This window comes from Sceloporus undulatus, chromosome 1 (genome assembly GCF_019175285.1).
Source record: "Sceloporus undulatus isolate JIND9_A2432 ecotype Alabama chromosome 1, SceUnd_v1.1, whole genome shotgun sequence".
Classification (NCBI taxonomy): Eukaryota; Metazoa; Chordata; class Lepidosauria; order Squamata; family Phrynosomatidae; genus Sceloporus; species Sceloporus undulatus.
This window is the reverse complement of record NC_056522.1, coordinates 162,628,459-162,651,909: the sequence shown is the minus strand read 5'-3', so window position 1 is coordinate 162,651,909 and position 23,451 is coordinate 162,628,459. Positions and strand designations below refer to the sequence as shown.

The window sequence follows — 23,451 nt, the reverse complement described above, 5'->3', positions numbered from 1 at the left end:
TTTGCCTGTGAGATACTATTTGTTGAAAAATAAGTTGGGGAAGTGTAAGGCTACTTTAAAAATGTAACTGGAAGACACGCAAAAAAGAGAATATTTTGAGGGCAGGTCCTTTTATTGCAGTGATGTGAAAAGAAAATGGTCAACAAAGATCTGCAGATTCTGAGAATAAATCTTGTTCCAAGTTTTTTGAACACCACAATCAGTGACCTTGCTCATTTCTTTGGGAGGTGCTTTTTGTTTGTTTGTTTTCATTTTTGTTTTAGCAATAATTATTATGAAGGACAACCATGGTCCAACCTTTCTCAGGTGAATCTACCTGAATGATAGGATATATCAGGCAGCCTGAAGACCAAAAGGAAGTCTAAAACTATAGTCAAGATCCTGTGCTGATAGGATGTAAAGTTCTGTCACAGCAGACCTACATCCCACCTTCTCTATTAAATGGCCATTTACTGGTCAGTGGAGAACAGCAGAAGTAGTAGCAGCAGAGAAGTGTCCACTTATGTGCTTATAGCTGGACATTGAGTGACCATGTCATCCTGCAGGATCCTCAGTTAACAGATGAGCTCTGAGAAGAGTGTATTGGTCATTGCACAAGAAAGAAAGTGGATTCTGATCTCAGCAATGGCCAAAAAAGTGACTTAAAATGGCACAAGACTGAATTTATGACATCATAAGTCACCAAGTTATTATGGCAACTTGAGTGTCTATTCTCTGGAGAGAAATTTATACTTGAGTGGAAAATCCATACGTCTGCATATATATTTTGCTCCTTGATCATATATTAGGAAACTGAAGTGCAGATACACACACACACACACACACACAGAGAGAGAGAGAGAGAGAGAGAGAGAGAATAACTAAAACAAATACAGCCATCCCTCTGTTTTCTCAACCTTGGGATCTGTGATCTTGCTCTTTGCAGACTGTGAGCAGGGAAGGAACAAAATGGCGCACACACCTGAGGCATGCAAGTGGGGCTGTGTGTGGGAGCGCACCACCATAGAAATAAATGGGACTCCAATATAGGTGAGTTTTCAGATTTGTGGAGAGGTCCGGAACGGATCCCCCACTAATCAGAAGAAACGACTGTATATACTTGCCCAGCAGTTTTAAAATTCCTTTTCACAGTATTTTTGAACAATATCATAGAATTCTGTAGGTTGAAAAACAACATCAGTGCTGGTCAATAATGAAAGTTTCTAATATTTTTAACTATTGCTCTCTTTTTGCATTTGAGTAAAACAAAGGGGTTATGATATTTTGTGTGTCTAGATTCTCTTTTAGTATTTTTTTTTCTCTACTGCTGCATCCTATTTTCCATTGCAAAATAATGAATGTGTTCCTAGTAACAAACACCAAGATAAAATAGTTAGAAGTTATTTGTTAGTAGCTAATACCTGGGTATTACCATTCTATACTTTTCTTTGAGCATATAAAACACTGAATGAAGAAAGGTGGATTTGATTATCTTATTGTCAAAGATTAAAGTTCCGGGGGGGGGGGGGGGGGGGGGATTGTTCTAGTTGGATTCTTAAGAGGCCTATAAATATCCACAGAGGCTATTCTTGTTAGACATTGAAAAAAGTTTAAGAGCCAGTGCTCTTTGTCCTCAGTCATCTGCAAAGAGAGCATTTAGTAGAGGGTTACTGTATGCTTCAAAAGTGAAAAATAACAAAATAAAATTGGCAACAATATTTTTTTAAAAATGCAGTTGTTTAATCTATTTACACTGTGGCTAACCAAATATTAATTTGTCCTGTTATACCTTGGAAAAGCATAAGCAGGGCAAAGTGGAGCCTCCTTAGAATCTGTCACTACTTCCATCTGTCTCATATCAGTACCTCTCTGAGCATTACATTCTGCAGGTTTTAGGGAACAGAACAGACTCCTCAAGATGAAATTTTGAAAGCCACAGTGTTTGAAATATAGGTACCAGTAATGGCTAGCAGTTTCCAGGTTAGCAGGGCAGGAAATCTGCTCCAGGTTATAGCTCAGCACCTTGGCTTGAAATTCAGGATAAAACCCAGAGTAGGTTCCTCACTTAACTGACAAATATGCCAGCAGTTGCCATGAAGAGATACTGAGAAATGCCTCTCCTATGATAACACCTTCTACAGAGTCAGAACATTTGTCCATTTAGACCAGTATTGTCTAGGCATACATTTCTCAAAGTAAATATAGAAATGTTGAAATTTGAAGGTGGAGTTGAGTGTGTACAAATCAAGAGGTCAGCTTTTTCTGACATATTTAGCTACTCTTACACACACTAGATCACACTTTCAAACTGATCCGTTCCCCTGGCAAAGAAGAATCAAAGGGCAAAAGAGGAATTATTCTCTGCATGTATCAGAATAACATTTCCTTCAGTAGCTATCATTTTTTAAAACAATGAATATACATACCATTAATCATAACCGTTCTTGATTATTTACACAATCTTGATAGAAAAAGTTATACCACAGACATATACATTATCATAAACCTACTAATTACTCCACGTCAGTCTAGCAATTAAAAATCTCCTATGGTCTAAATAATTAATGAAGGATCAATAATTCAAGAGCTTAATTCAGTTCATTCCAACTAAATTAGAATTTCTTCTAATATGATGAAAAATGTGTCTAAACAATTCATTTTCATAGAGTTTTTACATCGTATATCCATAAACTTAATCTCAGAAATTACCCTGACATATGTAATTTTAGCCCAACGTCTGATCATATCTAAAGATGGCAGGATGTGGTGGCTTAGCTATATGCAGTCTTAGAACTTTAGAAACAGATTCATAATAAAGCACAATTTTAATTATATAAAAAAAATTAAAAAGCAATTTCATTGCATCCAAAGTCAAGGCTTGTTATACTTGTGTAAATTACCAATGTGCAAGGCTTGACATACAGACTGGATCAGCAGAAGTAAGCAGGGAATGAAATATTCATCAAGGACTTCTTTCGAGTTCTGGTTTTAGTTCCTATACTTGCAATCTTATGCTGCATCATAATATCTCTACAAACGTCTGCAGACAAAACGTTGCTGCAGAGTTGCTCCAGTTTTCAATCACTTTCAACAAAATCAGTAACCATTCTGAGATTGTACAGAAATAATATAACAGATAATCAAGACCCAGATCTAAAAAGCCTGAGATAATAATGAGCATTATGCCAATGTCTTCTTTGTGCTGTTAAAAAAACAAAATAAAAAATACCCCAATTTCCAAATGTTCAGTCAGCAGCGATAAGTAAACAATTCCCTCTTCATTAATCTGGATACATGGGAAGCACTGTCCTATCATAAGTCATTCCATTCTGCATTCTTATTCTGCGGGTAGCCCATTTGTTTGTTAAATTAATTAGATTACGTTGGATGAGTCAATTTTTCTTCCCAACAACCTTCCCAGGTTTACATATGGAGATTCTGTTGTAACTACAATGTAAATTTGCTGAAAAGCCCAAAGATGGTTTTTCCAGATAATGACTTGTCAGGAGATTGTGTATATTTAAAAAGGCCAGGAATGTTACAATTTTCAAAATTGCCTTCAGCAAATTGCTAGAAAGAGACATCTAGAGGGGAAAGAAACAAAACATTTGATGTATTTCTTTTTTCTGTCTCCTGCCTAACACAGAAGAGACAAAACCTGTAGAGAACCCAGTAAAATCCACAGGAAAAACCAGAAGCATGTCTCAAAGCACTCAATAGATTACTGTTTTATTCTAAAAAGAGCCCAACACATTTTGGACTCTCTCTCTCTCTCTCTCTCTCTCTCTCTATATATATATATATATATATATATATATATATATATATCCTTCTTCAGGGGCCACATAAAAACAAAAACATAATACATATGAAATGTAAAAGGATAACATTTAATATTTTAGTAGTACAGAACGTGGTATTTGAGATGCCTTATGTAAACCCTGAACCATCACATCATGTGGATGTCCTCCGTCAATGGAAACCCTGAACTATATATCCACATGATGTACCAGTTCAGGGTTTACAAAAGGCATATCTATCATTTGCCATAGCAGGTTTTGTTGTATATGAGATGCTTCTCTTTCTGTACCAGTCCAGATCAATAAAATAATGAAGTTTTGGATTGTGAGCAGCCTTCCTGAGTATAATTTATTTAAACAAATGAACATGGGGAGGGGAAGTATATACAGTATACAGTCTTATTTACATGCTGTATTTTTCCTTTTATTATTTACTTGCGTACATCTTGTGCCATCAAGTCATTTCCGACTTATGGCAATCCTAAGGTGAATCTATCATGAGGTTATCTTGGCAAATTTTGTTCAGAGCAGATTTGCCATTGCCAGTCTCTCAGGCTGAGAGAAAGTGGCTTGCCTAAGGTCATCCAGTGAATTTTGTGGCTGAGCAGGGAATTGAACCCAAAGTCTCCAGAGTTGTAGTCCAATAAGTAACTATTACTTTCTTACCCATCTCTATATCTGTCCCACCTTTTCCATCATGTTGTTCTCCAAGGCAGTTACAAACAAATTTCAGTGCACTCACAAAAAGAAGAGTCATGGCATTGTTTCAGATCTAATATATCAGCTGGAAGAGACCGCAAGGGCCATCCAGTCCAACCTCCTGCCATGCAGGAACTCTCAATCAAAGCATCCCCAACAAATGGCCATCCAGCCTCTGCTTAAAGACCTCCAAGGAAGGAGACTCCACTACACTCTGAGGAAGTGTGTACCACTGTCGACCAGCCCTTACTTTCAGGAAGATTTTCCTAATGTTAAGGTGGAATCTCTATTCCTGTAGCTTGCATCCATTGCTCCAGGTCCTAGTCTCTGGAGCAGCTGAAAACAAGTCAGCTTCCTCCTCAGCATGACATCCTTTCAAGTATTTAAACAGGGCTATCATATCACCTCTTAACCTTCTCTTCTCCAGGCTAAACATCCCCAGCTCCTTAAGTCGTTCCTCATAGGACATGGTTTCCAAACCTTTCACCATTTTAGTCACCCTCCTTTGGACACATTCCAGTTTTTCAACATCCCTTTTAAATTGTGGTGCCCAGAAGTGGACACAATATTCCATGTGGGGCCTGACCAGAGCAGAATACAGTGGGACTATTACTTGCCTTGCCTTGGAAACAAAAATCCATAGATGCTCAACTCCCATTATATACAGCGGCACAGTAAAATGGCATCCCTTATATAAAATGGCAACATCAAGGTTTGCCTTTTAAATTTATTTATTTAGTTGTGTGTCAGTATTTTCAAACTGTGGTTGGTTGAATCCATTGATGTAAAATCCATGGATACGGAAGACCAACTGTACTTACAGCTGTTCTAAATTCAGTGCAGAGGGGCTAAATGACTATGTGGAAGTATAAGAGACTTCCACTCGTAAACTTTGGGGGCAGGATTGTCCCCAGTTTTGTAATGCATGTTACATTACAGGAATATTGCAACCTTCTAGAGTAGCTTTTGAGAGATTGCCAAGTACTGCATTAGCGAGAAGGGGAAACATTCCTAGTAGATAAACTGTATTCTGCATGCAACCATTTGGATCCTAGTTTGTGTTTCTTTTTTCTTTTTGGAAAAAAAGAACCACCATTTTTAAAAGTTGAAGAATCTGAAATATAATTGCTTTTAAAAGAATGACTCAATCTTGTTTGCATATTGCATGTAGAATTAACAAGAATTCTATTCTGTACACTAGTCTGAAGGCCTTTGAGGAAATCAAAACAAGGGAATTTGTGTTGTGCTATAAGTAATTCATGGCATTCAAATATGCAAGCAGCTATGTAAAATATACTTAATAATCAGCATTTCTTATTTGCTAGGATTTCTCCTTCTCTGGAGAGGGAACTTGGAGACCTTTAGAGAACTAACCGTCCTCTTTTTCTCCTGTATTAATTAAAATGTTTCAGAAGTTTTGCCTTCACTTTTAAAAAAAGGCTTATAATTTGGTCTTTCTCCCATTTCCCACTTTTTCTAGTTGTTGATTGGACATGAATTAACTTGAAATAACTTCACTGGTATAAGGATCACATTATGTTTGAAAGACACTGAAGTGCAGAAGTAAAATAATTACCACATAAGAAGAATTAACTTTCACATCACTTTGCAAAATCATGATTGCTAGACATAATTGTGCCTTGCTCAAGCTTCTATATACCAATATTGGAACAAGGGATGCTGATGTACAAAGAGAACTTGATTTACTAGAATCAAGTAAACATTTCCATTCTTGCAAATGGTCTGTGTATATCTATCTGTCTATATATCTACACACACACACACACACTTACTTCACTGCATCAGATTCTTGAATGTTAATATAGGTAATTTCTAAGACTGATATGATCATATGAGGATGATTTATCATAGGACCAGTGCAGCAGTCATATAAGCAGAAGCTGGGCACACATATGTAGTTCGAATGTTTTAATTTCATTGACTATAGTTGGTCAAAATGATAGCAATCCATGAACTGTCACCTTAATTCGGTTTATGCATTAGTGTGTTCATTACTTATGGCTAGAATCCTATAGTCCCAGCATAATCTGAGGATTTAGGATGAATTTGAGATATTGACAAAACCTCAGTCTTAGCGGGGAAGAGTTGATATCAGATCCCCCCAACACCAATTCTCTCTCAATTGCCATGGAAGTTTCTGAAGTGGCTCCTGAACTCCTAAACCACATGCTAGAATGAGCAACTTGCAAAATATTTATCCACGTTTGGAAGACTTCAAGATCTTTTTGTTGCTGTTTTTTTAAAAGAGTTTGCACATTTTCAAAAATGTTTTCTCACAGATTGTGGTATTTAAATATATCAGTTTGATGAGCTCTCTGGCAGAGACTTTAAATCTCTCTCTCTCTCTCAACAGCTAATCCCAGGATTCCACAGGATGGGACCAGGACAATTAGAGTGCAACCACAGTGGTGTAATTTGATAGTGTGAAAGAAACCTAACTCTTTTTCCTCCATTGCTTGCAATGAATGATTAGGATAGAGACAGCAAAATCTAAAGAAGTCCTTCAGAGGAGAAACAAAGCAGAAGAATGTCTTCCCCAATTCTTCTGTCCTGTTGACAAAGGTCCTTCAAGGCTTTGCAAGGAATGGAGCCTCAAGGGTCAAACCATTGAATAGATCTTCCTCCTTCCTAAACTACTCTGAGGATGACTTGTTTCACAGGATGGAAGCATATGTTCCAACTGTTCCAATTTGGCAGGGATAGTCCCGATTAATCTTACATTGTCCAAATTTTTCCAATTGTAACAATGTCCAGGTTTCTTTCTTCTCCTCCCATTTTCTGGGTTGCCCTTGGTTCATTTCCATTGATGCAATCTAGGTTCAAAGTGCAAAAGCAGTTTTCTCTCAATTAACTCAACAGGGGAGAGAGAAAGGGGAGAAGGTGGAGTCTTGCCCTTCCCAAGAGGTGAAAGCAAAAGCAAACTGCTGTGGCCTCTGCTACGATGTGTGTTCTCTCTCATCAATAATGTTTGTCATCTTGACCACATGTGCCTTAGTTTTTATCTGTGAAATGTTAGAGGGTATGATATATGCTATTAGAAGAAGCATGGCGTAGTGGTTTGAGTGTTGGACAATGGTTCTGCAGAACAGGGTTCGATTCCCAGCTTGGCCATAAAACCCACTGGGTGACCTTGAGCAAGTCACATGCTCTCAGCTTCAGGGGAAGGCAATGGCAAACCTCCTCTGAACAACTCTTGCCCAGAAAGGCCCATGATAGGTTCGTCTTAGGTTGCCATAAGTCAGAAACGACCTGAAAGCACACAACAATGATATATGCTAACACTCTGCCCCTGTGAATCTGCCTTCTATTTATATAGAATGATCAAGTAACAGTTAGGATGAGTCAGGAATGCAGGTTGTCCTCCTAGGAATACCACTAGCCAATGTCTTCTTTGCCCCTCATGGCAACAGTCATACTGCAGAGTGGACACCAGTGTCTTAGAAATGGCAAAGAACATCTATTAATTGCTCCTGGAAATAAGCATATAAAAACTATTTTCCTACCACTTTACACAGGGGTGCTGGTGAATAAAGAATTGCCATCTTTGAGTTTGCAGCTGGGTTCAATTTTCATTTTTCACACAGAAAAGCAACTTCGTTTAATTTAGAATACTGGATCGACTCCCCCCCCCCCAAAAAAAACCACCAAATATGCAAAGAAAGTGCATCACTTTAAAAAGATTATTTTAAGTAATATCCTGCCAAAGGATCTTTTTTTTCACATGGCCAGTAAAATTCCATCTCCATTTTGAGTCCTAGTTCATTATGCTTGTTTACAGTTTACCACTTTCTCATGGGGCACATAGTGAGGGGAAGAGCAGAATGTGCTTCTCAAGAATTAAGTCCAGTGATTACATAAAAGGAAAACAATTAAAATGCAGTTTGGAGGAAGAAGCTGCTGTCATAACGGAGCCAAGAACTCTCCTGTGTAGGGGAAGCTTTGGAGGCCAGGAGGGAGGGAGGCTCCTTCAAGATCTTGTTATGAGTGGTAGAGCACCAGTGTAATTGCCTACTGTTTTAGTTTGATCAACTGAACTTTTTTTCATTCTGATTTTAAAGGGACCTTTGTTGGATTTTTCCTCTTAAAGCATGTCAACTCATTTATAGGAAGAGACAGGCAAACAGTCAGCCAGTTACATATATAATACAGACAATAAAAACAGGGAAAAGATACTTCTACGATGTGTGCTCACACATCTGGTTGATCTAGAGAGCCATGGTGGTGTAGTGGTCTGAGCACTGGCCAGGGTTCCATTTCCAGCTCATCCATGAAACCCACTGAGTTGCTTTGGGCAAGCCACACTCTGTCACCCTCAAGAGAAGGCAATGGCAAACCTCCTCTGGACAAATCTTCCCAAGAAAATCCCATATAGCTTTGCCTTACAGTCACCATAAGTTGAAAACAGTTTAAAGGCACACAACACCCACAACAAATTTTAATATTAGAAATCAGGTTATTGGGGTTTATTCAGAAACAGTAACGGTTGCAAAGATAAAGGCTTGTCTGCACATGGAATGTACACTATCACACTTGGGATACATCCAGCCTTAGGCCAGTTCACACTATGTAATTATAGTGCTATGATTCAACTAACTGCATGGTTCTGTCTTATTGATTCCTGAGACTGACAGTGGAGGGGGGAGCCTTTAAAATCCTCACCCAGATCCTGTGAAATTGTCTGATTTTGGAAACTAAGCAGGTCAGACCTGTTAAGTCTCTGGATGGGAGGCTACCATTAAATACCAAAGATTTCCAGGTAGAGCTAAACCAGAATCCCTCCTGAAACCCTGGAAAGCCACTGATAGTCAATAATGGCAAGCACTGGGTTTTGAGGACCAGGAGGACACCTTGGCACAAGATAGATTCCAATGTTCCTAATATAGTGCCCTCCACCTGAACCTACCATGCACACTTAGCTCACTTGTACCTGGGCCCTCACCACAAAAATGACATTAATAACAATTCCACCTACACTTCCTTGCTTCCACTCTTCCCATAGCTAGCCAATGACACACATAAGATTCTGCTACAAAAATTATAGTGAAGAAAGCACATCTGCTGCATCTCTCTCACTATCTGACACCATTCAGGATCTGTACCTCTGTACATCAATTCCTAAATACATCACTAGCATGTCCCGATGGCTTGGATACAAAGCTGTTCTAATAATGGTTAGATTTTATAAAACGTTCCATGTTATGATAGACAGTAGGGACTCAGTAGCAAGCAAACTGTGCAGTGTCCCTCCACAGTAAAAAGAACCTGGTAAAAGCAGGTTCTTTTGATGGCACGGTTGAGACGCCATGAGTGCACCATTGGAGCATTGTTGCATATCCATGATGTAAGCACGGCACAGTGACGTGTCAATGTTGCACTGCACTTGAATCATCATGGTGGCCCCTGTGTAGACGGGAGGCTACCATGACAGCAGCGTCCATACGGACTAGGGTTCGGGAGCATGCAGTTGCTGCATGCTCCTGAATCCTAGAATTGGCACCGGCATGTCGCTTCCCACCCATCTGTACCAGACCCATGACTGCATCCACACTGCCAAAGAAATCAAGTTTGATGTGACTTTAACTGCCATGGTTCAATGTTATGAAATTCTGAAAATTGTAGTTTTGTGAGACACTAAACTCTGGTGCCACAGCAAACTACACTTCCCAGAATTCTACAACACTGAGCCATGGCAGTTCAAGTACTGTCAAACAGGATTGTTTCTGCAGTGTGGATGCAGCCTGAAGGTGCATCTACAATGTAGAAATAATGCAGTTTGACACCACTTTAAGTGTTGTAGCTCCATTCTATGGAGTCCAGGGATTTGTAGTTTTACAAAGTCTTTAGCCTTGTCTGCCAGGCTGCTGGTGCCTTTCAAAATCCAGGCTTCTATAACATGATGGAGCCATGGCAGCCAAAGTGGTGTCAAGCTGCATTATTTCTACAGTGCAGATGCACCCTAATTTGAGTAATAACACAGCCAAGGTATTGGATTCACTGGGCCCATAAAACTGTTGAATTTTGTTTAATCTGTTATGAGGTGACACATTTAAAAGGAAAATACTAATAAAAAACAACAGCAGCATCTCCACCATCAGTTGTACACATCAATGCTATGGGGAAGAACTATGACTACTGGCATTAAAAATGTCTGAATAAAAATAAATCTAATCTGCCCTCTATGCAGACAGTTCATGCATTAAAACTGTTTCTTCCCTGTTTCTCTTTATCTCTTTTCTAGTCACTGTTACAAAATAAACAATAAAATAAAATAAAATCCGGGGTTGCTGGCATCATAGATAGCTATGAAATTCCCAGTACATCTGTTTATTCCACATTGGCTCAAAAGCTCTAGTTATGCATAAAAGAACCAAGAAAAGAGGCCATGCTTCTCTGAAGCAGAACTCTGAGACTTTCAAGGAGTTATCCACAATATCGTAAGGCATGATACCCATGATAAAAGGCATTTGTGGAAGATATTTCTGCTCCTGAATAAGCTGTTTTTGTTTTTCAAGGTTTCAGAAGGATTTTAAAAATGTAATTATTGTTAGACGTCACGTAAAAGACAGGTAACCAGTGTGTCTGTGATTGAAACAGGGACAGGCTGAATCCACACACTGAATCCACACTGCAGAAATAATCTAGATTTACCCCACTTTAACTTCCATGGCTCACTACTATGGAATCCTGGGATTCATACTTTGTTTAAGTACCAGAGCTCTCTAATAGAGAATGCTAAATGTCTCACCAAACTACAGTTCCCATAATTCCATAGCATTGAGCCATGTCAGTTAAAGTGGTGCCTGTTTAGATTATTTCTGCAGTGCAGGTGCAGCTGGAGACACACAGAGAGAATTGATCTTAGGCATCTTTTGCCCTCATGACTTAGGGGCTTCTGCAAAGTTGCAAAAAAATTCTGGGATTTTTATACCTACTTTAACAGAAGCCAAATGTAGGGACTTTTGTAACCAAATATAGGGATTTCTCTATTCTCTTATCCCTGAACGGATAGTAAATATACATTTTTCATTTTATCATACTACTAGTATCCAGAATAGTTACTCCCCTTTTTGGAGCCATAAAGTCACAGTACTAGCATACCATACCATGTAAGCAAACATGCCAATTCATGTAAGCGTTTCTTAGAAAGTAAGGTTTTGATGAATTATCGATCATCAGCAATTTAATCACTGCCAGATTTAAACAATACTCCATTTCCCTGTCTTGAATTAAGTACAAACCTGGCATCATGCGCAGGACACAGTGATATGTATTCCTGTCAGTTAGGGATAAATAGTGTTAGGACATTGTTGCACGAGCCCTGATCTAACCGTAATCACATTAATTAATGAAAATGGAAACATACCAATTTGATAGCAGTCATTTTCACACATCTCCACAATAGTGTGACTGGGGTTGTTTTCGCTATTGCTCTCTCTTCCACACTCATCCCTAACCCTGCCTCTTTGCCCTATGCCTCACCCAATGTGCCTTTCCGTCTTTTATTTTTATTTTTACATGTTAGTACAATTCCAGAGTTATGTTAATGCAATTTAAGGAAAAGAAAAGGAAAAGGAAAAGGAAAGGAAAGAAAAGAAAGAAAAGGGGGAAAAACAGCCTGCTCTGGAATAGCAAGAGAGAAGGGGGACAAGGGAAGAGGGCAAAGCACTGACACCATACGCCAGTATTAGAACTATAATGTTTTGCACCTTTGACTGCAGCAAGAATGGGAGCTTATTGACAAGTTTTTGCTGTCAATGAAAAAGGATATCCTAACCATGCTTTGGAGATTCAGCTGCTACAGGTGGGAGGTGATGTTGTGCGATGAGTATCACCAAAGACACTGTTTTCCAACTGTAATTGTAATTTAAAAGTCACATGTAGTAATCTCCTTAGCCATATCCCAGTTATATCTTAGTTATATCCTAGGCTTATATAAACAGTTTTTTCCCTCAAGTACATGCTATATGAATTCAGAGAATTTAGTTATACGGTGCACTCTTCCCTTACATGGGGGATCCATTACAGACACACCCAGCCCCCGCGTAAGAGAAATACCATGTAGGCTCAAGCCCCATTGAAAATAATGGGGCTTGTGCCCATTGTGTGGTGCGGCTTGCATACATGCCATTGGCTCTTCCGGCATGCAGCTTTCAGCATAAGCTGAAATCCGCATATGGCATGGCTGCGTATGACACGAGTGCAGTCTATAGCACTTGGGAGATTAAGTAAAGTGGTAAATCCTTTCCTAAGTGTTTCTCCAATGCATTTCAGTGGACGGCATTTCAGACATCTGACTATATGTCACTGTGAGCTGAGTAACCTAGTTAAGAAGAAAGTGAATTACGTTTGCATGTATCAGTGAATCAATCTTCAGGATATGGTGGGGCAGAGAAGATGAGACAAGCTTTGTAAGAACACAAAGGCTAGTAATATCTCTGGTCTTTTTGTAAAGTTATTCCCTTTTTTTGCATCTTGTCCCAGCCTTTGGTCTCAAGCCAGGACAGATTTTGGGGGGGGGAAATGTCTTTGGATTTTCAAGGATATGGAATAAGCATGCATCTTTAATAGAATAATTATAAACAGACTATTTTAATAATTTCAGCCATGGTGCTTTTGTAAGGGAGCCTAGGGAAGAGATGATTCCAAGGCAATATCAGCTTATGACCCCAAGAGATATAGTAGGAAACATTAGCATTACAAGCTCGGACGAGATACAATGAAACCTACTAAAGCTCCAGGCTCCAGGAAGACACATAAAGATGAGCATAACAATTACCTGATTTGGGGAGAAAGAGAGAGATGTATAATGTGGAGAACTGCTGTTACTGGCTGTAAAAGAGTGATATAATGAACAGTGTTGCAGTTACCTGGCTCTGATAGAGCTATAATGACAATCATTAGCTATCCAACTAAAATGGACATGTAATGTGTAATTTTATTGTTATCTTTAGAAAGAAAGAAAGAAAGAAAGAAAGAAAGAAAGAAAGAAAGAAAGAAACCAAGGCTAGTTGTGTACTATGTTAGACTGTTCTTTTAGCTTTTTTAAATTTGAAGATATTATTTTAATTGTACTGTATTATTTAATCATGTGTGTTAAGTCATGTTGGGAAGCCTTGCCCTGAAAGGAGACATAAAATTACTGGAAATAATTAAATGCTGCCTTTTTGGCCATCAAAAATGCCCAGTACCATTACTGGGCCAATTTAAGGTCACAAAATATGCCTTGCAAGCTTTAGAGTTCATCAGATAAGATACCACACTAAGCAAAAAAAGTGGGGTAGGGAGCCTGCCTTTCTTGCAGTCTAAAATGAAGGGTAACCTTGGGCAAGTCACATGCTCCCAGCCTCAGGGGATAGAAATGGGAAACCTTCTCTGAACAAATCTTGCTAAGAAAACCCCATGATCTTAGGGGTCACCATAAGTTGCAAATTACTTGAAGGCACGCAACAACTACAGCAAGAAAATGGAGTGTGGAATAACAATAAGGAGAAAATGGAGTTGACAGAAGAACTAGATCTTGAAAAGACCTGAACAATTTGACACATGTCTACACAATTTCACAGATGAAGATTCTAAGTTCCCATCATATCAGGATTTTGGCTTCCTGAGGATCATAACAGGAGCCCTTCTGCATTATGGACCAAATCCTATTATTAGTCTCAACTAGAGTTGAATCAGTGTGATTTAGCTACCTGTTGACTCATGATCTGAGAACTGATTTAATGGGTTTATTCTAGCAGGGCTACACAATAGAATTCAGATAATTGTCTAGTCCAGCATTTTGTTTCCAAGAGGTGAGGAAGCCACAAGAAGGGTATCAAAGGAACAGCCTTTTCCTGTTCTGCAGATCTCCTCTTAAACTCAGAGCACATTCACTCCATCATTGGCACAGCAGCTGACAGCCTCCACTAGACTTGGTGTCTGGTACATGTAAGAACAAACAAAGTCCATATACTATGGTAACTTATTCAGAAAAAGATCAAGAATGAACTTCTGCCTTGGCTATCAATCTAAATGTATCCAGCATTGGCCTAACCTTCTCTTACCTTCTCTATGGGAATGCCACACTGTGGTTTTAGAAGCAATCCTCTCCCCGCACCCGCACCCACCCCAGAACTAAAAATACCAGTGAAATTTGCTGGCTCGGAACTGGAAACAAATCACTGTTCCTCAATGGCTTTGAAAATCTGCCCTGGAAAAACGAGAAGTACTGGTAGTATTATTGGAGATTGTATAGTGTACCTAAGAAAGGGTTTACTTATGCTATAGCAGACAGGTTATTTTTCTAGGGCTTCAACTGGATCAGAAAATGATCTTTATCCTTCTAAATCTGGAGAAGGAAAATTCAGATTTTTGAAAATCTTTGTGAGCAGGGGATAATTTATCCATGTGTACATAATACACAAAAAATCACAGAGGCTTAAATTATAGTATGTTGTGCATGGGTTTGTTTGTTTGTTTGTTTGTTTGTTTTAAATTGACTCCCCTCTACCTCACAATTCATTCTGCAACCAATACTCTCTCTCTTTTTCTTCTTTAGTAATTCTGACAACTTTTATATTGATGGTGTGGTTGTAGTTTTTTTCTTTTTCTTTTTAACAGGTCTGTTTGTGGGAGTGGCAGTGAACCTGAATATACAGCACTTGATTTTCCATTACATAATTGCTCAATACAACTTAAAAGTGCAAACTGACCAACCCCAAGGGATGCCACAGTAATCTAACAGCTTTGATTTCCAATGCAGCTATTACGGTTCTCTTGGTCTGAACACTTTCCCCACATGTTATCTTCTCTCTCTGATTCTGTTCAATTGTTTGTCTTTTTGTACAAAAGGGGAGGTGGGGACCGGTTGTGTGAATTCTTGTATAATGTCACAAGGAGTGAGATATGGGGATGCGTATGTGAATATGCATGCAGGTTGACAGGTTTTGTACATCCCTACATCTTCCACTGATACGGCAAGGAAAGCTTTAGGGCTTATGAAAGATGTTGGTGGTGGTTGATCTGAAACGACTTGTTCCCACACAGAAGTCCTCACCTGGCACCAAAGGATGAAGCAAGCAGGTGTAAAGAGTTCATGAGATGGCAGTGTTCAAATGCTGGGCTATATCTACTGACAACACAGGACTTCACACTGTGCCACTGTACTATTTTGGTGACTACTTGCTTTAATTAGATTTTCATTATGTATTTTATTCATATGCATTTTACATTCTTGGCCTGGTAGAATGTAGTAATTCGAGGGACTTCTACTTTTCCATGTTTTGAATGAAAGTTATCTTATTCATGAGAATATGGGTATGTAGAAGGCTCACAGAACTTGATGTACTGGTGCTAAGTCTCATGGCTCACAATCAGATCTGTGAATAGTTCATTAATTAACCTGGAATGCTAGGAACATCTGGCTAGACCTATATGCTATTGGAGTAAATTCAGAAGAAATTTGAGACGGTTTTCATCTACTGTTCCTTTGAACTGCCAAATGGGACCTATTGAGGGCTTGGAAAGGTCACATTTCAGACTACTGCTCCCATAATCCTTCAAACAGTGTATTTGCTCCTAAATGTGATTTTCTCTGGATTAATTCATTTTTTAAAATGGGGCAGTGAATAACCAAATGTCAAGAGAGCAGAGACTTCTCTAGATTTTGCCTACATGTACACAGAGGTATAAACCATCCTGGATTTGCCTATTGCCACTGCCTGTAAACATGTCAGCCCAGTGGTAAGCATCCTAACAGACAGCGCTGTGTTTGAGCCTCAAAGAAAATATGCCACCACTAGTTCCCTCAACTCTTGATGGACCCCTACTTAAGCAAGTGTTTTGAGGAAAACGGTGCCTTCCCATGCCTTCAAATTGTTACACGTACAAGGCTTCACTCGGTATGAATTATCTGAAGGTTAAAGTTGCATCATATTCTTTTCTCAGAGTTCCTGGGCTCTCAAGTATCTTACATCAAGGTCAAGTAAAAGGGCTGCACATTTCTCTTCCCCAACCCTCAAGGGTGAAAGGGAAGCAGCAACAGCAGCTATTAAAACCTTCTGGCTCACTCTCCATCTGCCCACCACTCCCCACAGAGCTTGCTGATTAGGAGACTTTGAACAAAAGCAAAGCCTTTCACAGGGATATGGGAAATGTTGCCGAGAGATGCCTCATTTGAGAAGTAATGATGGGAATCCATTTAGGTGCCTCTGGGGCTTGTTTAATTCACTCACAAATAAGGCCCTGTAATGTATAATATTTTGGTCCCTCATCTCAGCAAGACTTCTTTGCCAAGAAGAAGTGAAGAAAGACTGCTGGCTCAATTGGCAAAGACCACTGAGAGCAAATCACACCATTTCAGCTCAAAACCCTCCAGGGGCTTTTAGCAGAGGCACCTTCAGTACTGCACTAATCATCTACTGCATTGTCTGATTACACACACACAGCTGGAAAGACAGCTCCACTTCAGGGAAGAAAAATTGCAATGACTGGGTTTAAAAAAACAAAAACAACAGCCCAAGGTATGTTGATATAGCTGCAAAGGTGTGTTGATATAGTTACAATTTAGGAGATTATCGCACTGATATTTTTCCCAAGCTGGGCACAGGCTGTGTATGGGCAAAAACCACGTAAAAATGGATGTTATCAGACACCTCTGTGCCCAGCTCAGAGGCACTGTGTACCCAATCCAGCCTTCACAAAGAACGGGGATGTCCCATTCTTTGTGAAGGCTGTATTGGATACATGATGCCTCCAATATGGGCATGGAACTGTGTGATAACATATGTTTTTACGCAGTTTTTGCCCATATCCAACCTTTGCCCAGGTTGGGAGAAACAGCAGTGTTATAATCTCCTTAGAGATGGGAGGAAAAATCTAGGGGTCAGATGAGAACATGGAATGCACTCCCTCGGAGGGTGATAGAGTCTCCTTCCTTGGAGGTCTTTAAACAGAGGCTGGATGGCCATCTGTCAGGGATGCTTTGATTTGGATTTCCTGCATGGCAGGGGGTTGGACTGGATAGCCCTAGTGGTCTCTTCCAACTCTATGATTCTATGATTCTATGTCATGAGGCATGAGAATCTCATTTCCATTGTATTATCCAACAGGTTGTATCGAATGTTGTGTAAACTGCATGATCTGTACAAAAGAATACTGCAACACAGTATAGAATGAGCTTTATGCAACCTGATTTTATTGACATTTATTCTTAGTCTTAGGAAACATAGGTTTAACATGCACAGAGAGAGAGAGAGAGAGCTACTGCTGAAAATGGCAGCTATATGTTTAGTTCTCCTTTCTTAATACATCATGAAACTGAGGCCTGTTACAGACTGCCAAAATAAAGCTGCTTTGGGTCTCTTTGGAGGTATGCTATTTAAATGAAGCATGCATTCTAAGAATCCGAAAGCTGCACCAAAGCTGCACTCCAGTGCTTAGGAATGGAGTGTGGCTTTGGCGCGACCTCCAGACTCTTAGGACCCATGCATCATTTAAATAGCATACCTCCAAAGAGACCCGAAGCAGCTTTATTTTGGCAGTCTGTAACAGGCCTAAGAAATTTATTTGGTCCTGAAGATCATTTCAGTTTGGCAAGGGTCTTGTTCTTTTTTGAGATGTACACCTGAATGAAGCAAGTGGATTTGAGTGTGTTGGAGAGGTTAAGAATTACACTATAAGTAGAGTGACTCTGTCAAGATCCAGACTCCTAACAGGGTCACCCAAGTGCAATGTTAAAAGTGGAGACACCTGGCATGCTCTTCATCGCTAAAAGAGAACTAATAGGTCCAATGTGAGGGTGGTAGAAAATCTTCAGAAGGGAAGCCACTTGGCACTAGTGGGAGGTGATACTGACAAAGGATTTCTTAGAGGAAATGACAGTGGCATTTGAGATAACTGTTGCTAGTACTGCACAAAAGAAGGTACTGGTAAGCCACTTCTGAACATCTTTTACCTTCAAAATCCTATGATGAGCAAGAGAAAGTGCAGGAATATGAGACCCTCAGATCAGAAGGCACTCAACCAGCTTCTGTAGAAGGGCAAAGGACAAGTACTGTATGAACAGTGCTGTGTCTAACAAAACATCTGAACTCAAACCGAGAGGATGTTCTGCTGCTGGCATGATCATATGTGAAAGAAAAGTCTGAAGCATCACAATGCACATAATAAGAGCATTGAAAATGAGAAGTATGAATCAGGGCAAACTAGAAGGTGGGGAGGCGAGGGAGAAGTGTAATGCATAAACATTGCAATACTTGATGTGAACAATTTTAAATACATGCAAATGGGACATTTTCAATTGGGTAATTAAATAGTGTTTTACTCTGGAAATGAAGAAGAAGAAATATGATGGTGTTTATTGTGAGACATGATACAACAAAAGTAGTCAATGGATAAAATGCAAAATGTAACCAAATAATATCAATAAGAATTCAGGAAAAAAAAATCAATATAATCCATGGAGTTTAGTGCACAGCAAAAAAACGACTTACTGCTGCCAAATTCAATTCTAATTCGGGATGTATCCTGATATTATTCCGATGATGCTGATCGGGTGAATCCCGGGTAACTTCCAACTAGAATCCAAACTCAGCCAGCCAATTTGCAAAGCTGGGAACTTCCTGGTTTTGAAAAGAAGTCAGCTGAACTTGGATTCTAGCTGGAAGTTACCCGGAATTCACCCAGCCGGCGGTGTCAGTGGCAAAATGCATGTGATAATATTAGAATACATCCCAGATTAGAACTGATTTAGGCAGTAGTATGACTCTATTTTTAGTTGTGCGCTAAATTCCTACGTTTATGATCCTACTACACAGGCAGAAGAGGAAGAGACTTAAACTTATGCATCCAGGAAGAAGCTGGACAGTGAAGAAAGCTGAAAGAGGAATGGGTCCATTAGAAATGTGGTGCTGGAGGAATGGGTCAGACAGGAATCAAACCTGAATGTACACTGAAAGCCAACATAACTAAATCAGAGATCTTGTATACTGGATATTGGACCCATGAGCAACATGACTCATTGAAAACATGGCAAGGCTCAAATGCAGTAGAAGAAGGAGAAGACCATATTACAGGCAGGTTGAATCAATCAAGGACATCATGGCCCAGAGCTTGCAAGACCTGAACTGGGCTGTTAATAACAGGGTCTCTTGGAGGTCTTCGATTCATAAGATGTCATAGGTCACACCTGACCTAATGGCACATAACAGCAACAACAGCCATGGACCTTGGTTGCATCCTAGCACTGAGTAGAGCTGAGGGCATAGGATGGGGACAAAGCAAAATGAGTTGTCCAGATATATCTCTTGCCAGTCTGCACATTTTCTCAACAAGTATGCAAAAGCACAGCTATTATTCTCAGTACAATCCCAAGACCCGTGCATCATGTTCCAAGCTTTAATCAGCCTTCTATCTCTGATCCATGATCAGAGAAAACAGCAGCAGAAGAAGGTTGAGAAGTAGGTGGGAACTTATGGGTCACATTGGTCCCCCATCTCAGACTCTAAAAAAAGCTTCTTTCTCAGTTTGGGAGTTAAAAATCACCCTGCCAGCATGCCCAGTCTCAGAACTGTGGTCAAAGAAAATAAAGTTTCCACTGTCTGTATGATATTTAATATAGGAAATTAAAACATCCTAATATTACACTGGTGTTCCTTGCATTTTTGAAAACTGCTCCAGGAACTCTGTTACAGAGTGTCTATAAATACTGTGTTGGATCCAGACTTATTCATACTTAGAACAGATCCACTAAAATCAATACAATAGATAAATAAAACATGCTTCTCCAATTACAGCCTTTTGCAATCCAAATAATGGAGACCACATAAAGAAAACATAGGTAGGAGAGAGAAGCCATAAAATATCATCAGTACCCTACTGTTTGCTTAATTATAATGCATATTTCTTTCTTCTTTTAAAAAGATCTACCATGAATAGCAACAGAAATTCAGAAAGATTTCTTCTACATACTACAGTATATTACCTTAAATGCATCTTCAAACAATTTCACCAGATACAAGAGTGTATGAACTCTTGTGATTCATAATGCGAATCTTGAACTCCCTCTTGTTTTGCAATACTGATTTCTCCTTCAAAAGCTGTAGTGATTATATCTCAAAGGTGCTTGTATAACCCTTGCAATTACTATTGCTTCTGTAAGCAGTATCAAGATGTAGCTGCAAGTAAAGAAACGGGGGACTCCAAGCCTCTATTTGCTTACCAGGACTAAACAGCTCTGCCTTCCCTGAAGCTTTGCTGAGCTCCTCAACAGTAGCTAAGAAACCATTAGCCCATGTTCAGATATACATTTTAACCATCTTTTACAAGAAAGACGACCACACTGGAGAGGAATTGAAAGTGAATACTTTCCTGCCATAAAAAAAAAATACTGTTCCTCTAAAATCAGTGAAAAGGAAAAAAAGAAATGTCTAAGAGTCCACTGAGTCCACAACCCTTCACATATTAAGTGGGGGAGGCTACAGACATTTAAAATCAGGCTGTAGTAAATACTGAGGCAGTTTCAACTGACATGTGGACCCTTCCAAGTAAAATTGGCTCCTATATCCAAGCCAGGTTTTGGCTGGCTTTACAAGAGCCGTCCAAAATGTCAGACATACTTAGGAATAAAGTTCAGCATCTTTGGTGTGGAGGGGAGAGATGTCCATATTACTTTTCTTCTGAAGGTAAAAAATCACATTATTTTACCATGGCTCATTTCAAATCTGAATATTGTTAAATCTACATTTTAAATTTTAAAAAAATCACAGGGAACTGCTAACATATCTTACATGGCACATCTATGAGTTTGGCTCTAAGATTTAGAGAAAAGACACACACAGAGAGAGAAAGACAGACAAAATAGGGAAGAACAGCATATTTTACTTACATGGTCATCTGTTTGAAAAGATGCACTTTTAGATCTTAGAGGATCCTCTCTGAGTTTCGGATAAAAGGTATCCCTCACATGCTTTGCTAGGTACTTATCAGGAGTCTTCAATAATGGCTCCAGATGATTCTGCAAGATTTTAAGGGAGCTGTCATTTTTATACAACACGATGATGGAGTAGTTTGGATGTTACAACAGATGTACATCAAGTAGAATCCACCTTTTGATTAACAGTGAATGAAAGTGACAACATCTCCAAACAAAGGATCCTCATGGCCCTTCAATTATTCTTTGGAAGGCCTTGTGATTATGTGACAATAAGCTATAAAAATGTATAATAGGCACATCATGAGTGCCAGTGCATCCTTTTAAATGAATGAATAAGAAAGCAAGTGGTGAAATGCTTCAGCTCTGGAAACAATATTTAATACAAAGAGATAGCATGCTGCCACTACAGAAACATAGCATCATAGCTCTAGAAAACTGAAAAAACAACAAGAAGAAATAAAGCCTGCAAGGAAAATCAGAAATCTGTTGCTTTTTTAAAGGTCTAATGTGTTTGAAGTAAAAAATATTATTTTTAAGACCATGATACATGTTACCTGTAATATACAGCATGAACATAAACCTGTCAATCAATTAATCAATTTTATTTATGGTCTTTGACCAAAGTAGACCTGTGCCTTATTCTTACTCAAAAGTAGGTTTAGTCATCCCTATGTCCAATGTGTTACATCTAGTCTGTGGTTTTACACTAGCAGCACACATTTCCACTTGCAGAAGGCACACACAGTTTTTGCTGAACTCTTCTTCATACCACTGCAGCCTTCCTACATCCCAAAAATTGCTTCTGGAGCACTGGAGCCCCTTCAGAATAGTATTGGGTATTATACAGTAGCCTTCAGTAAATGGGAAACCAGCCAGCAAAAATTAAATAATAATAATAATAATAAATAATAAAAATTTTATTTCTATACCGGCTTTCTATATAATCAGGGCGGTGTACAACATTATAAAACATTCATACAGCGTATACAATTAAAAAATTAAAATACAACAATACAGAACATTTAAACAATCTAACCAGCTTGCCACTGCTGGCATGGGGGGGGGGGGCGGAGAACTAATTGGGGCATATGTCAGGGAATGCTGACCTGAACAGAAAGGTTTTAAGCCCTTTTTTAAACTGGGCCAGGGAGGTGGCCGAGCGCAGCTCAAATGCCTCCTTTATGTGAGCAGAAGTGCATTCCGTTCACACACTAGGTCCAACAGAATGTGTTAAATCTTTATAAACAAATGGATGCAGCAATCCTGCTATTCTTTGTTCTCCATCTCCTCCCGATTAAAGCCTTATAAACAAATGGATGCAAAAGTCCTGCTAATCTTTGTTCTCCACCCTCTTCCAACTCATCAAAGGAAAAATAATTGCCTTTTATCCTGAAATTCAGAAATAAAATATCAACCCATACACAACCAAATAGTAGCATCCATGCACAAGAGACATGTCAGCATATTTGGAGATGAACAAGCAATTGATGGGGGCGGGATTATAAGGTGTTGCTCCACAAAAACAGCCAGACGAGGACCAAATGGGATCATTGGCTGTATAGTGGGTGGGGAATGAAAAATTGGATGTGACAGGAGGTGGAATGGAGTATCTTGGAAGAGGGTATGATTTTCCTGACTGAGTAACTGAACAGAAGCATTTTATCGAGCAGTCATTGGATGAATATTCATTAGTATTTGTTTCCTAGATGAAAAATGAGTCCCCCAAAACTTTGGAAACCCAGTTGGGAAGAATAATAATGGTGAGAATTTTGTGTTGTGCATTTTGTTTGTTTCCAGACAAGAACTTGAGTGTTTTGTATAAGACTTTGCAGAACAAGCAAACAAACAAACAAACAACAACAATCTTAACATTACAAAAAACTTCCAAACAAACAAACAAAAAATCTTGGGCAAAACCCAGCAATCTTGCACAACAAAAACAGCCGCATATTTTGTGGAGCAAGATTTTAGGGGAGGTGGGGTTTATGTCAAAAAGAGCAGTCTTGAACAACAGCAAAAACAGCAATGACAGCCTCG

At 39.2% G+C, this 23,451-nt stretch overlaps 1 protein-coding gene across 3 annotated transcripts in view; it reads right to left on the bottom strand.

The window, feature by feature from the left end:
• LOC121919056 overlaps positions 1–23,451 on the bottom strand; it is a 169,658-nt gene that overhangs the window by 58,197 nt on the left and 88,010 nt on the right. For all 3 annotated transcript variants that reach the window (XM_042445254.1, XM_042445257.1, XM_042445256.1), the window contains exon 4: positions 21,367–21,495. In XM_042445254.1, coding sequence (XP_042301188.1) covers positions 21,367–21,495 — 129 coding nt within the window. The remainder of the gene's footprint in view (positions 1–21,366; positions 21,496–23,451) is intronic.